Source organism: Polyodon spathula, chromosome 21, assembly GCF_017654505.1.
Source record: "Polyodon spathula isolate WHYD16114869_AA chromosome 21, ASM1765450v1, whole genome shotgun sequence".
Lineage (NCBI taxonomy): Eukaryota > Metazoa > Chordata > Actinopteri > Acipenseriformes > Polyodontidae > Polyodon > Polyodon spathula.
The window spans coordinates 5,466,928-5,483,824 of record NC_054554.1 but is presented as its reverse complement, the minus strand read 5'-3'; the positions used below and the strand labels follow the sequence as shown (position 1 = coordinate 5,483,824).

Genomic DNA, 16,897 nt, shown 5'->3' with positions numbered 1-16,897 from the left:
TGTCTGCTTCTCAAGCAGTGATAAACTGTAAGTACATCCCCAAAGAATTAAAGAACTCTTCTGTTTTGCCATGAAAGTGGATTACCACCTTAGGCAATGTATTTGAAAAAACAATGAATTAGTCATTAGGGGGACAGCTCATTTACACACAAGTAACTGCTACACATGGTATAAATCAATCAATCAATCAATCAATATTTATTTTATATAGCGCCTTTCATAGTGGACCACCATCACAAAGCACTTTACAAGATAGTGAGGAACAATGCATAATACATTAAATACAGTGAAATACTGGGCATAGTACATTAAATACAAACAGTAAAAAAAAAAAAAAAAAAAAAAAGCAATGCAAATACATTAAATACAGGCATAAAACATTAAATACAAAGGCTAGAATGTGAATTCTAAACATTATGGATGCGTGTGTCATACAGAATCATACCAATAAGATGGGGTGAAAAACCTGAAATAACAATTTAGACAGCAGCTAATAACAGATATCATGCTTAAAGAGCATTGAAAGCGAAAGAGAACAAGTGGGTCTTGAGAGTTGATTTGAAGCGAGCGACTGTGGGAGCTACATGCACTAAAGCTGGGAGAGAGTTCCAGAGAGTCGGGACCATGAAGTTAAAAAAGCGATCTCCGAGTGTGGGGCACTTTTGCTTGGGATGTACCAAAGTTTCTGGCCATTTTAATAGATGTGCATGTTATTTAACTGGACTATGTTAATCAGAAATAAGTAATTCATTAATTAATCATTTAATTTGTTTATTGATTTACTTGCTTAATGAGGTTTTATCTTATATGCATAGCATGTGCTAATTGTGATTAACAGGCATACTGCAGTCATTTATAACGCCTAAACAGTTTAAATACGGTTAGAGTTAGTGAGTAAAGATTAATAAAACTTCATTTCAGAGGCATTCTTCTGAAACTCAGCTATTACAGATATTGCAAACTGGACATAGCAATACTAATAAGAAGGATAGTTTTACAAAAAAAAATGTTTTGCGCTTTATATTATGGGCATACATAACCAAATAATAGCATGGTTATAGCTATATGGTAACTACTCTTGAAATAAGTGTAATTACACATACATGGACCGTGCCATGTTGCTACCATCTAAATACTAGATAGCCATGAATAAAAGCCTGTTCTTTTTCAGTTAGCCAATTATTTTTGGCTGGATAATAACTTAGTTTTATAGTTAAATATATACAGTTTATTTATTAAATTATCCGTTTAAGTCCGTTTATTTCTGAGAGTTAGACATTACCTCCATCTGTTCTGTGTTATGAGTGACTGTGTGGATGGCCAAGAGTATCTCCAGAGCTCACACAATCAGATATATTCTGTGGCTAGCACACATTCAAAAGAGCCTGTACTTTCCCTTGTGTACAATTTATTGTGTGAATAGTATAGACATAAATCGGGTTTGTCAGAGGGAATCTATGCACGATAAGGTGATTAAAAAAAAAACAAAAGACCACCTACAGCGCACCCTATAGTGGAGGTACTTCCATATTATTTGCAAGTTGTCTTTTTGTTTGTTGGTTTGTATTTGATGGAGCGCTATCTGATAGTAGTTAAGGGCGACTAACTGCTAAGCAAGAGAAGAGCAGCTCAGTTTGGGATTTGTCTTGAAAGAACAAACCTCCATCTACTTCTCTGAGGAATTAAACACAAAAAAGGAAGTGAATTGCAGACAACAAGCTGCTTCTGTTTAAAAGCCTTTGATGTCAGGGTAGAAAATTCTTGGTTTACTCTCATCGGAGTGAACAGGTAAAGGTTTAGTGAATACTTCTGGGATGCACATCAAAGGTAGTTGTAATGCAGGAAACAATATACCCATTAGTTACAGAAGGAAATCATAAGTCAGACACAGTATGCATCCTAATCTAATTTAACAAATTCAATGCTTATGCTTTTATAAAAATTCATGTTTTTGCTTCTCAAAATTGTATGACGCTAAAGCATAATATGTTACGCAGAATTGGTGCTTAATGAGTTTTCAGGGAAAGGCTGGAAAGGATTAAGAAAAGTGACTGCTCCCCTTTTTAGGGGATTTTAGATTTGAACCCCATCCCGGGCGGTCCAACATACACATGTATTGGTCTCTGACTTCAAAATGGATGAGTTTACAGATGTATTCAGTTTGGTTAGCCAAAATCTCTAGTTGCCAAAAAACCGTCTGCCCTTAGCAGATGCCCAGGATTCAATGAGTCTGGACAATCAAATTCCTCCCTTTTTATCCCAGGAGTCAGTTATTGAAATCAGTGAGTCTGTTTTGCTTAATCTCCAACCACAGAAAACAAGTATTCCCCAGAAAATACAAAAGCAAGAAGCCAAATGGTATGCTTCATAATTCTATTTTTATCAGTCAGCTGATGCTTATGAATTTCTATAATTCATATGCCAAAATAATATTTGCTGTTTAAATGTACTTGCAAGTTTAAAGAAGTATTTGTAATATACGTTTGATTTAATGATATTATATTTCAAAGAACTTGAAATATTTACATTGTTCAAAGATTTATATACCTTTCAATATGGTAAGTGGAAGAATATATTTCTAGATATATACAGTAAGTAAACATATTATATGAACAATGCGTGTAAGAATATATTTTTATAGATAACCATCTGTGCTTAGCAAAAAATAACATGGTATGTGTTTTATAGCAAAAAAATAACATGCGTTATGTGTCATTGAAAAAAAGTAACATCTGTCACACCAAAAATATAATCTGTTATGCCCGACGGTGGGAATCACCACAGTAGAAGCCATTTTTGCTCCTTTGCCGGATCTAATTTTACTGGATTTTTCTTTGTAAGCACTGCACAAAAAGTGAAAAATGTACAAAGATGTATCATTTGCTTCAAACATGTTAAGCTTGATCGAGACCCTTGCAATACAAATAGAAGCCATCAGAATGAAAATAGGGGAGTAACTGAGTCAATTTGAAAATTACACCAAACCAATGAATGAAGAATAGGAACAGGCAAATACTACAGCTCTTAAAGCAACTAGACGAAGAAATAAATGTCTGTATACATAACTCGGGCATGGTTGAGCAAATTCATCACATACTACATGGCACATTGCCTGCTCAACTGCTGCAGCTCAACTGATCTTCAAAAATATGCCATTCCCACAACTCCAATGAAATGAAAGTTCCTTAGGTCATACAGTCAATTATAAGACACTGACATACCAATAGATAACTGCACACTGTGGAAGAACACAACATAGTCCCAATTTAAACTGAAGAAACAACGTTAAACAAATAAAAATAAGAAATGAAATACATAATGCAACTAAAAGGACTTTTTTAGTGAATGCTTTGTGGCAGCAGTTCTTCTTTGCAGTTCAACCTTAGATGAATATGTAATTATGGGCATTTCTGCATGCATTTGCAAAATTGCAAAAATTTGTTAAGAACTTTTGAAATCATGATTTAAACAGTCGCAATTGTTGCAATTGCCGTTTCCCAGTCCATTTTTTCATGTGCGTTGCCAGTTGTGTGCAATGCTTCCATGCCTCACATAAATATAAAAAATATTACGTGGAACTTTAAATTCCCTTTGTTGTTATGCTGCTGCTGTGTCTTATCTGCTGCTGTGTCTTATCTTCAATGACTGGCACACAGCAGGCTCTTCTGGGCCCATCTCATATCAATAACCAGCTGTCAATAACCAATGTTTTGTTGTCTGGTACTGCTGCATGTTGCTTCATAAATAAGAAAAACATCCTGGATCTGGCCCAATGAACATTGACTTTTTTTTTTTTTTGGACTAATAAGAATCACACCCACACATGGCCTAAGGCTTCTCTCCAATTACTTGACATTAACACCAAATTTATATTTCTCATTTGAAAACAGCTCAGTTAATGCTAATATATTGTGAAAAATCGCAATAGTAATGGTATAACATGGACATTTGAGTTTTTCTCCAGGCTTGTATTAAGACCGTGGTAATTTAACATATATCATGTAAAGAATTGAAGAGAATTTTAACTTTATAAAGCAAAGAATTATTAATTGGGCACTGTTCAGATGTAATCTTGCCTCCATTGAAAAATAGTTGTCTATCAATCTTGATGCAACATTATGGTCTTAACTGGCAATCTGTAGCTATCACAGTAATTAGCCCTTGGCAATAATTATTGAGTTTTAAGGTTGCTATACTGTGTATATTATCCCGGTCACAAGGGTTTGCTGAAATAGTATTGACTACATTCCACATACAATTTGTCAATATTATCATAAATTATAAGGATATTTGTTTTATAGGTATTCCATCGATCGGCACACAGACCTTGAGCGGCAGTTCAACATAAATTCTGAAGATGGGAAGATAACGCTGGCGAAAACACTCGACAGAGAGACAGATCCATGGCACAACATTACCGTGATAGCCACAGAAATCAGTAAGTATGACATTAACCAAGGGTGGCTTAACAACTTGTGGGTAACCTGTTCAGCACTCTTGGAGTGTTCCTTTTAGTGTTACCAAGACTGATATGTCACCTACTGAAACCTGCTGGAGGAATTGTAGCGATCACTTTACACATGGAGCGTGTGAATGCATCCGTCTAACCAGAACCTGCATTCTGATGGAAGGGGTGATGGTTAACTCCTACCTGACACAAAAGCTATAGTTTTCAGCTCTAAAGAAAATGTACTGCATTCACAGGTAGAGAGTGGTGGAAAAGGATGATGCAATTAATAATATAAAAAAGGCTTAATTTGCAGTTTCCCCACAAAAAGATAGTGGGCAAGAAATGGGATGTGATAAGATTATATGACTTCTTTCTTCTGTGTACAATACAGTACTTGACATTTCCAGCTGTTCTTTCCATTGATCTCCATTGGCAAATCCTACCAATGAAAATAATGTAAATAAATGTGCCTCATTTTCTGAACAGAACTGCTGTCTAGAAATGATTCCCATTTTTAAAAACTATTCTGCTGTGAACATGAGGAATTGTATTCCGTGTCCCATTCTATCATGATTTGCCACCCAAACTGCTGTGTGTTCTGCTGCTTGCACCAGATGACATCTAACTAATCAGATTGAATTCCCAGCAGTCAGAGTGAAAGTCACTTTAACAGCCTGCCACTGTGCAGGTCCAGAGTTAACACTTGAAGTATTTCAGATACAAGCTCATTGCAGCGCGTTGTAAGATACTGCAGCCAATTAACAAGAACAATTTGTTTCATGGGTCGATCTTATAAATTACTCCTTCTTTATTTAACTATTTGAAGATACGTGTGGTTAATTCATGATTAGGCTGTATTAACATGTACTGTAATAAAAGTACTACAATCAACTATTAAGAAAGTCAACAAACTTTTCAATTAATACCCTCATCAGCGCTTTGAGTTATCAGTAAATGTTTTATTTATAAGGCTTTTTTTTGTTTGTTTTTTTTGTAATGTTTTAGTAAATCTGTATATTTTAAACCCATAGTTATATTGATTAAATTCGCTGGGTGAAATTTGCCAGTGGCCTCCTGCTGCCATGTTGCATTAATATGTCATTTTGATTTCCAAAGTACTCAAAACCATTTAGGGTATTGAATCACATTTGGTACACAGATACAGTCTGTGATTCTCTTGTTCTAGTTTAGTTACAGCTCTGTAAAAGACTATTTGTCAATGGACGGGACTTTTTGGTTTCTAAATCAAGGACCAAAGATTTCAGATACTGACTTCAAATGTGTTACACAGGGCTAGTCTATGAGTCTCTCACTCTACAGGGTGACTTACTTTTTCATACAGTATATTGGCACTTATAATGTGTTAGATGCAAGGCAAGTACACTATACTGCGTGATTGTTTCTTCTTTTCCAACCTTGCTGGTTTTGTTCATCCTCGCTTGCTTGTTATAATTATATATATATATATATATATATATATATATATATATATATATATATATATATATATATATATATATATATATATATGCCAAAGAAAGTTGCATTTTGTTTAACTTGAAACTGAAACACCCCTGAGCTCATGTGTGAACACATTTCACTGCCTAGGAGTAAATTCATTGCATATATCTAAATAAATATCTTTATTTAGCACATGCTTCATATTGAATAAATTCATGCCTCATGTGTCACTTTCATTCTACATTTATTTGGATTATTTTTGGTTTTAGTTCAGTGGGCTGACCAGGATAACCATGTTTAAACCCTTCAACAACAACAACACATAAATACATAAATAAATATATAAAGTAAAAAAAAAATATATTTAACCATCGATGCAGGCTCTACCATGTGGTAGATGACCGCGACTGGAATTATGTGTCCCGAGCTGTAACGAAAGTCAAGGTCATCTACCACATGGTAGAGCACACATCAAGAGGGATGCAAATCATTTTTCTCTAAAAAAAAACCTTTAAAACCTATATTAACCTTAAACTTCTGATATTTCGCTGGGTAACCTTCCACTGAGGAAAATAGTCCCTAACATAATTAGAACAGATAAACGACATACACGTAGAGAAAACTGTTTTTATTATTATTTGGCTAACATTTATTTATGGGGTTCTTACTCTTTCTTTTTATACTTTATCTTGACATTACCAGATTAATTAACTGTACAACTGTAGTCCATGTAGTATAGAGTCGTACTCGAAACTTGTTGGAGGAGGGGCGTCATTCAAGCTGGCAGGGAGTGGAATGGATGTTGTGGAAAGAGGCAGGTTTTGAGGCAGGGTGTTTTTTGGATGCAGCTGATGACAGAATTGTCGAACAATCGTGTATTTGCTGTTGATGTGCTGTCCAGTAGCTGTGAATTAGTCTTCATTACTGTGTTTTGTTACAGACATGCTTTCCCTTGTCTCTAGACCAGCGTCAGAAAGTAGCAGTTAAACAGTAGTTGCTCTTATAAAGTCATACTGACCATTTAGTTTGTTGTCTTGTTCTTCTTTTTTTTTTTTTTTTTTTTTTTTTTGCAGTTCCAAGTTTTGAAGCTCATGTTCCTGTACATTGATATGTCTTTCTTTATTAGTACTAGGATTTGTTGTTGCAGATGTTTGGAAGCTGGATTGTTTATAGTTGGTGAGGATGGGAAATTTACCCACTCCTGTATTGATATCTTTCCGAATAAATCTCAATTGACATTCATGGTACAGTGTTTAAGTAGCTTTTTATGTTATTAGAATAGAATGTTAAGGGGAAAAAGAAACGTTATTTTTGATTTAAAATGTAATTCAGTTAAGCACTTATAAAATAGAAGCCCACTAGATCTAAAGCTGATTGGCTGTTTGCACTTTTCCAAATTAATTTATTCTTTGATATTTGCAAGTGTAAATACCCAGTGATGAAACTGTGGTGAGCTCACAGTATGTACAGAGATATAAAAAACAAGTATGTTAATCCTAAAGCCGGAAACCCATTTCAGATTAATAGATATCAGCCTTAAAGTTAGTATTTGCAACACTGGTTAAAGGCAATCATTTGCTGTGCTCTCATAAGAGTCTATGAATTAAAAGCAATAAATAATTCCAGAAAACCCAAATATAATTAGATTGCTCTTTATTGTCTTTTAAGGCCACGATACACTATGCTATTATGATCGCATTCAGATTGCACTGAAATTACATAGAAACTGCACTGTGCAATCAGCTATCAAGCTACCGAGTCAGGTGCAATCGCAAGCTATCAAGAAAAAGAAAAAAAAAAGCAATTTCCCGCTGTGTCTCTACTCAGTAATACACATGAAACTGGTAAATTAGTAAAAAGTACAAGTAGAAAATACAAGCACTCCAGGTTAGATCGGAAACTAAGGTAAGGCTCAGAAAATTGGGCTATGTGAAATTACAAACTCATGCAGGATTTCAGCTTAAATCAATCTATTTAATACTGTACTTTTAAAATGAGTCATGAGATATGGAAGCTGCAGTAGGCATATGCAGTATTCTCTGTCTTTTGCTTTTCTACCCTCTACTAAAAACACCCTTCCCACTCCCCAGCCCTGCTTCCAAACACCAGTCATGGTGTGGATGCGATCACGTTACACCTGATTGCACTCGATTTGCATCTTCTGCGATTAGCAGCGATCACACATTCTGATTGCACCGAAATTGTGTAGTGTATCGTGGCTTTGAGACTTCACTTGCGATCATTTCATTAATATGCATACAATAAAATAAAAGATGTCATGTTTAAAACATGAATGTTATGCATAGAATTTTAATATTGCTTTTCATAGGCTGTATATTTTAGTTGCATACAGTTTTTCCCTGTTATTACTTGACAGCCTGATGTGTTACTATCCATCCATTTATTCAATTTTATTGTCAATATGTCTGCTTGCCCTTTGCAATACAATTGCAAGTACCCTGTTCTCCATGTTGACATGATGTTAAATGACTGAATACAAATACAAGCTGCATAGCTATGAATATGCTGTTTTTCTGTATTTATGTTGCTGAAAACAATTATTAAAATAATGTATTTATTTTTTACAGGAAACTACAGTCAGATATCTCGTAGTTCTGTTGCCATTAAGGTTCTTGACATCAACGACAATGCTCCTGAATTTGCATCAGAATACGAAGCGTTCCTGTGTGAAAATGGAAAACCCGGACAGGTAAAACATGCTTGCGTACTGTTAAAAAAAATACCAAGACTGTCTCTTTGTTTTCTTTCCAGTGCATTCATACCACACAGGTGCTATTATTATTATTATTATTATTATTATTATTATTATTATTATTATTATTATTATTATTATTATTGATAATTCATGACCACTCAAAAAAGCTTTATGCCTCTGAATTCTTATCTTAAGCTTGCTTTAAATTTCATGATAAGTGTTTTTTTTTTTTTAGGTAATTCAGACTGTCAGTGCTATTGACAAGGATGACCCGAAAAATGGACATTTTTTCTTCTACAGTTTGGTGCCAGAAATATCTAACAACCCCAACTTCACCATCAAAAACAATGAAGGTAAAAACAGTTTATAAACAAAAAAGTCAGTGTCAAACTACAGGCTTCTTGTCATCTGTTATTGTGGGTTATAGTGGAACATCAACAAGTAGAAGAGCTATTTTAATCACTGCAAGTGTCAATATAACACATACATAGACATCCAACATCATATAACTCTGTTATATATTGCGTTATTATTAATACACATGTTTAACATCCAATTATATTTGTTTTCTAATTATTACAAACCTTTATTTAGTCCATTTAGAATTTCATTAAAAGGGGAAAGGGCTGATGAAGAGAATACTGGTATGTGGCTGGGATACAAGGCCCATTATGACTTCACAGTTTTGAATGGACTTTGCAGTTAAATTGAATAAATGGAAGATGCCTAAGGGATAACGTTTTAAGTAGGTGACGTGAACCATGCTGATATGGAGAATACAGCATGGTGAAAACTTAAAAAAGAAAGATCCTGAGCAGTCTATAAATCTTATGAGCAGTTACATGGATTTAAGACACTATGCCTTTAAACCATATTAGTTGCCTTTAGTGTAGATGGTTAGTGTAGATGGTTAGCATCTACACTACTCAGTGTTCAATGCTGTACTTGAGAACGAGACAAAAGACCACCTTAGGGGGTAGTCTCGAGTCCGGTTCTAAATTAGATTGCATCAGGTAGTGCAATTTGTGAAAAATGTAGACTCTGCAATACCAAACAATATTTGTTGTGTATCCTCCAATATCACAAAATGCTTTATGATGTTTTTGGCACATGGACATTACAAATGCAGTACTCAGAACAGGCGCATAAAAGAGTTGAAAACGAAAACGAAGAACTGCTGTACCATTTTTAGGCTTATATTGTAAAATGGTGGATCGTGAAGCGACAGAGTAAAATTCATATTTATGGCATGTTGAGGGAGCCTATGCAAAGCTTCCCTTGGGCGAGACCGTTGCTGCCTTCTCCATCTCTGATACTTTTTTAAAGAAACAAACCCATAATGTTCATCCTAAGCAGTGCTCTGTCTTCCGTGGATATGGGCTCCATATTTGCAAGGTTGTAAACAGACAGTGCATGGTGGGATACTGTCATATTAAGACCCTCAGCCCATCACGCTGCTAGGAACTGGAAACAACCTTGTGTTTTTTGCATATTTCATATATAATATATGCGCTCATCACAAACTTAGTACATTGCATTTAATGTAATGATAGATCCATATCTTTAAGACTGGCAAATTCATCTGCAGTTCAAAGACATTGTGCCTTCGAGTATTGGGATCCGTTGGTTTTAACTGCACTGCAGTGTGCTATACAAACAACACCAAATGAATAAATATCAAAATCCTGTCTTGTAAAGGGCTTGGTAATAAAAGGCTTGCTTTTTAAAATTAGTCTTACTGTGGTTTCATGAATTGTTACTGTAGAGTAGATGGTACTAAATGTGTTTGCTTAACAACATGATAGTCTAGCCAGCTATCATCCCCTCGAACTTGCATTACCTGAAATGCCTGTGTTCAGACTAATGTTTTATCATGTTTGTCATGGAGCTAGGGGCAAGGAATATTTAGCTGATTTAGTCCATCTGTTCTTTTACTAAAGCTGGAGGCAACCTACTAGTTTCTATTTTATTTTGTACTCGGAAATAATGTTTGTTTTGTAGCAACCCTAACAGTATATGTCTTAACCTCTGCTTATTTCAAACACATTGCACAATATAAGAATACATCTCTGTTTGTCAGACATTTTCTGAATACATTTTTTAGGATAGCATATCAGTCTTTAAAATGGCAAGCCATAGTGTCCCACAATCAAGTTACATTGAAAATAAATAAATATAGGGGCCCCTAATCTATAACATAACTATAAATGTATATAAAGTATATCAGAAGTGCTGTCAAGTCCCCTATTATACTGTTTACTCTATTCCAGTTTATAAGATATTAAAATAACATGCTTTGCAACCCCTAAACTAAAATGATGCACAATTCTAATCTGTTACATAATTATAAATGTATATAAAGTATACTTTTAATAACATAAATAAACCATTTCAGCCCCAAATCTAAAGTCATGTATACCTTCATAATTCTGATAAATAGCAAAACGGTCTTTTCTTAAGTGTAACGCTTTTTTACAATTAAGTGTTTGCTTTTGATGTTTTCAGCAAAGATGAACCCAAAATGCTCATGGAATTAAATATTTAAACAATTGTCTATGCAAACTTTCAGTGTTTTTTTTTTGTTTGTTTTTGTTTTTGTTTTTTAGCACATGTAACTGTGTAGATCTTCCATGCCCATTATTTTCTTCTTTAGCTTAACCGTGAAAAATGTATTCATTTTTAAGAAAGACAACCTGGATTATTATTATTATTATTATTATTATTATTATTTATTATTATTATTATTATTATTATTATTATTATTTAAAACTGCAATACAAACATCAGCTGAAAAATGAGTACTTATGTCAAGACTTTGAAACCTGAATAGCAAAATATGTTTTACTTAGAACTGTCTAATTCCCTCATCACACTTGCTGGCATTTCTTCATTGCGAGCAATCATCAGCATTCGACTGATTTGAGCTTCTATGGACAGTTTGTGTTTCATTGTTTTTGAGTTTGACAACTTTCTCCAATTAATGCTGAATATCAGCATTAGAAGACAAACCCCTCTCATCTCAGTTAATAGAGAAACTGCATTAAATACCCTTTGATCAGCTACAGCAGTTCAGCCCACAGAAACCAAACCAAGCACTTTATTTTTGGTCTAGGATTTTGCGCTTACACAACAGAGGTTAGAAAATCCTATATTTACAAGATCCATGATTCCTTTGGTTTAGAACAAATGTCCTTAGAATATTATTACCATACCAATAAATACATGTAGACGACGCTGCATATTTTTGCATTGATCGTTCATAGCTCCATTAACAAGTATAAAAGCTCCTCTTTGGCAGATGCTATAAGTAATTTATTTCAATATGTTTTAGTTTGTAGCGCATTAAGATGTGAATTAGCTTTGTATTCTTCCTTTCAAATCCCCACTGTGTTTTCCCATTTGGTAACCTCTTCAAAAATGTTTAGGCAGCAAGTGCAATCATTGTGAAGACAACAACTGGTTTATTAACATGAAATCTTTGCAGTACCATTCATTACTTTACATGCAAAATCCCCATTAAACACTCATTTTCCATTTGTTGAGACAGACGATGAAATGCACTAGCCACCTACTAATATTATTTAATAACAGAAATGGGGTTTTAATTAAGACAATAAATCAGTCAGTGCACCTACAAATAATTGCTTTGTGGCCTGTGAAGGATGGAAGGAAGGAAGCAAAAGTGTATTTACATTTTCATTAGACTGTTGAATAAACGTAGAACCCGATGCACCACAGTTTGTCTTATACATAGGCACTCTAATTAAGACACACATATTTTAATATACTGATTTAAGTACATTGTGTCATATGGTTATTTATTAGCTGTAAACAACTCTTTCGTGAGATGAAGCACAGTGCATGTGTTATGTTCAACTTGCAGATAATGTAATCAAGCAGGTATTAATAGATCAGGTTAAAGACCCATTTACCTAGGGATGTGTTTTACTATCATACATTTCAGAACTTCTGTTTCTGTTGTTATTATCATCATTAATTTGCTTTTAGGAGGGTTTTCACACAGTCTTAATAATGTTTGATATTCTCAATTAATTCAAACATATTTGAGAAGATGCTATGTTTGGACTGCAGTGATGTTACTTTAGTCCGGCATAAAAAGGAATGAGATTTAATATCTGATTCTGTGGCCTTAATATTATTACAAGGAAAGAACAGTAATTTCCATGTCAAAATCGAAGCAATTACATTATTTTAAATGTATGCATTGTTACATAGACAATTATTGAAGTTTGACCATTTGTGAAAACAACAACAGCAAGTCTTTTCGCACATTATTACAGTGATTAAAAAATAAAATATTGCCTCAATAATAATACAGCACAACATTTTATGACATGGATGTGTCATTTTATGATTACTTACAGTATTTATCATAGCTAGCAAGAGAACAACCAAGGCTCACAATTTGTGAGGGCTCTCGAGTGGCACATCTGGTAAAGGCACTACGTGTGGAGTGAAGGATGTGCCCTATAGCCTGGTTCAAATCCAAGCTACGTCACTGCCGACCATGACCGGGGGTTCCTAGGGGGCAGCACACAATTGGCTGAGCACCGCCCCGGTAGGGAGGGATTAAGTCAGCAGGGCAATCCATGGTTCACCGCACACCAGTGACCCCTGAGGCTGACAGGGCACCTGCGGGTCTGAAATGGAGCCATTCAGATCTGTATTGTCCTCTGGCGCTGTGTTACAGTCTCCGTTTCCCAAGTTGCCAGGGGGGTTTCAGTGGTGAATTGGGATATTCCATGTTGGGGAGAAAACTGGGATAAAAACCATTGGCACAGTGTAGTTGTTTGTAATGCCTTTGAATTAAGTATCTTACTTCTTTAACCTCGTCTCCCTAATTAAATTCTTCTGATGGTTTTCTTGTACGATGTAGACAGCCTAGAAGCAACATGTCCATGTAACAGTCATTCTACAAGATCACTACAGTGTCCACGTTTCAACCAAATCAGGCAGAAAATTTAAAACTATTTTGATGGCAATCTCCCTTTTAATTGCGGCCATACACAGCCATGGGCTTTGCCATTAACATTGATTCAAAGCTGCCAGATTTACAGTACTGATTTAAGAAATGTTGTAGTTTAATAAATAAATACCTGGATAAAAAAGCAAGACAGAAATTAACATGTCAATCAACCTAATGTGACACCCATAACTCCCTCATTAGCAATGTCTTCTCTTTCCACAGACAACTCTGTCAGCATCCTTGCCAAGCATAATGGCTTCCGCCGGCAGAAGCAGGAGATGTACTTTCTACCAATCATTGTCAGTGACAACGGCAACCCTCCAATGAGCAGCACCAACACACTGACCATCCGAGTGTGTGGCTGCAGCAGCGATGGGATTGTCCAGTCCTGCAACGTTGAGGCTTACGTCCTACCCATTGGACTCAGCATGGGAGCCTTAATAGCTATTCTAGCATGCATTATCTTACTGTTAGGTATGTGAGATTATATATTTAAATATGTTTTGGTTATCCCAGTATGCTTGAATATTATTCTTAAAAGATACCGTGATGGTCTCATCAACAAGTTCCATGCAGAGGTAACTGAATTTTCATTGTATACCGAGAATTAGCCCGCGAATTAAGGCTAATACCCTCCTGAGATGCATTGTTTAAGACCTCTGGGTCATCTGTGAAATATTCATTTGGAGAGTGTATAAGGGCAACCCCAACATCTTGGTCAGATTGTGAAAAACGAATATGCGGTATGCGTAGTTAATTTATGAGATTGATACATGGTGTATACAGACGGTTACCAACAATCTTATGCAACAAGGACCATCGATATACAAAATATATGACATTGAATTAATGTTGCTAAGTCACAACAATGCAACATGTGCTTAGAAAAATGTTAGAAAGTGTTTAGCAATGTATACTATAAAATGTTACATAGTTAAAAACAATTAATTTGCCTCACAGACTTAGAGACAAAATAAAATTAAAAATCCCTCATGGCAACTCCCAAGGGGTCAGTGATATACAGAATATACACACTCTGGTTATGAGTATTTATCTTAAATACGAATAACGCATACTGTATATATTAATGTATAATATACAGTATCAAAACAAATATCTTGTTAAAATGTTCTTCTGCTCACAGCCAGTGAAATATGGCACAAAATCTGTAACAAAACTGTAATTAGCATTTTAACAAAATCTAAGAATGTATTGCTTGTATTTCTACAGTTATCGTGGTGCTGTTTGTGACTTTGAGAAGACACAAAAACGAGCCTCTTATAATCAAAGACGACGAAGACGTGCGAGAGAACATCATTCGCTATGACGATGAGGGGGGCGGGGAAGAGGACACAGAAGCCTTTGACATTGCCACTTTACAAAACCCAGATGGCATTAACGGGTTTCTGCCTCGGAAGGATATCAAGCCAGATCTCCAGTTTATGCCTAGACAAGGACAGCACCCTGCCCCTAACGGCGTTGACGTTGATGAATTTATAAACGTACGGCTACATGAAGCTGACAATGATCCCACTGCACCTCCTTATGACTCTATACAAATCTATGGGTATGAAGGGAGGGGCTCAGTGGTTGGCTCACTAAGTTCACTAGAATCAGCTTCATCAGACTCTGACCAGAACTTTGACTACCTCAGAGAATGGGGCCCACGGTTTAAAAGACTTGGGGAGCTTTACTCTGTGGGAGAGAATGACATGGAGACTTGACCACGGATTTACAAAAAAACATCAGATTATGTCTACAAAATTGTGTATTATTCTAGGCTTATTAGAAGTGGCTATAATAAGGGCCACCTTTTTTCTTAGTGGAAAATATAGAGATCATCATCAACCACATCAAACGCATTTTAATGTTGAGCCAAACAAAACAACGTCTATGTTAGGAGGTTTATGGTTCTTGTGGAGTGTGAATTAGATTCTGTCGAGTGTCTAGCAGTGTTTTGGATATTTGTTGTTCACTGTGACCACCAGAAACATCAAAATCTGGATTCTTGGTAGTCGCTTTAACAACCAAGATGGAGGACTTATATTGTGCACAACATCAATCGATTGGCCATGAAGCTATGTTGGGCTGTGATGCATTCTCACGGGTACCGCTGATGTGAATAGTCCAAGTTTCAAATTGCTACCCATCATCCTGCCATTCTACCAGAATACAAAAAAAAAAAAAGCAATATATGGTCTTCATTACAATGTTGGATAGCAGTATGATTATAACACCATAATGGCTTTTACGAGATTGTGTTTAATTCTTGGTGGATACATTTATTATAAACTGGATAAGCCTTTTTGACTTGCTTTATAATTCTCAATTTATTCACATGTTCTAAGCGTGTTCTAAAAGTCTTACTATAACACAGAGACTACCGAAGAAAACAATAAGAAAATCAAGATATGAAAGGGTTCTTCTTTTTACAAAAGAAAACACAATTGTCTGCAACTGATTTTGAAGACTATTTTTTCCCCTTCATATAAGAACTGTTCATTTTTCTATGTCATTGCTGGCTGTTCTTTTGTGCATCTAAGTACTTTGTCGCTGGTCGAGGCCAGCTATTTTATGGAAGCAAAAGCAACATTTCAGATATTAAAGTTAAAACTTTAATATCTGAAATGTTGAAAACTGGAACTATAGTAAAACTGTAAAATAAAGATGATATCTAAATGATTTAGACAGATGTGAATTGCTAAATTATTATATCTAAAATATTCATTTGGCAGAATTACCAGTAATACTTTAAGCACAGTAGCTGGGACGAGCTATATGACTGGTAACATTACACAAGGAAACGAGAAACTCTAAATCACTTGCTTATTGTGCTACACTGTATATTAGAGAATTATCCGTATATAGATTTACTGCTAACTTTCTTAGCTTTCCATTAAAAACAACATCACTCAATCTACATGCATACTCAATTTGTAAACAATATATGGCAGTTCTCAGTAGATACTATATATTAAATAGTCTTACATGCAAATCATATTTTCTACTGTGCTTTTATGCTATAAACTTGTATGTTTAATTATTTACTCTGTGTATCGTAAATCAGAGAAACCCCTGTATTGTTTCCTACTTTGTGAAATATATTTTTATAAAATATTTGTGATTGTGTTTTATTTTTGTAGGACTGCTGCTATTGACCACATTATACTTTCAGCTGGGTTTCAGTAGTTTATGCAAATTGTAAAATTGGCCCAGGACTGGGCCTCTTGAGGTGATTGAGGGTGTGTAGTGAAGCTTACACAGTGCCAGGGCAGCCACTGTA

General features: G+C 35.2%; 1 protein-coding gene across 1 annotated transcript in view; it reads left to right on the top strand.

Moving 5' to 3' along the window:
- LOC121296057 (cadherin-8) overlaps positions 1 to 16,684 on the top strand; it is a 69,464-nt gene extending 52,780 nt beyond the window's left edge. The window contains exons 8-12 of the mRNA XM_041221223.1: positions 4,302 to 4,438; positions 8,500 to 8,621; positions 8,863 to 8,980; positions 13,837 to 14,088; positions 14,845 to 16,684. Of these exons, the coding sequence (XP_041077157.1) occupies positions 4,302 to 4,438; positions 8,500 to 8,621; positions 8,863 to 8,980; positions 13,837 to 14,088; positions 14,845 to 15,338 (1,123 nt within the window). The 3' untranslated portion in view covers positions 15,339 to 16,684. The remainder of the gene's footprint in view (positions 1 to 4,301; positions 4,439 to 8,499; positions 8,622 to 8,862; positions 8,981 to 13,836; positions 14,089 to 14,844) is intronic.
- Positions 16,685 to 16,897: the final 213 nt, after the last annotated feature.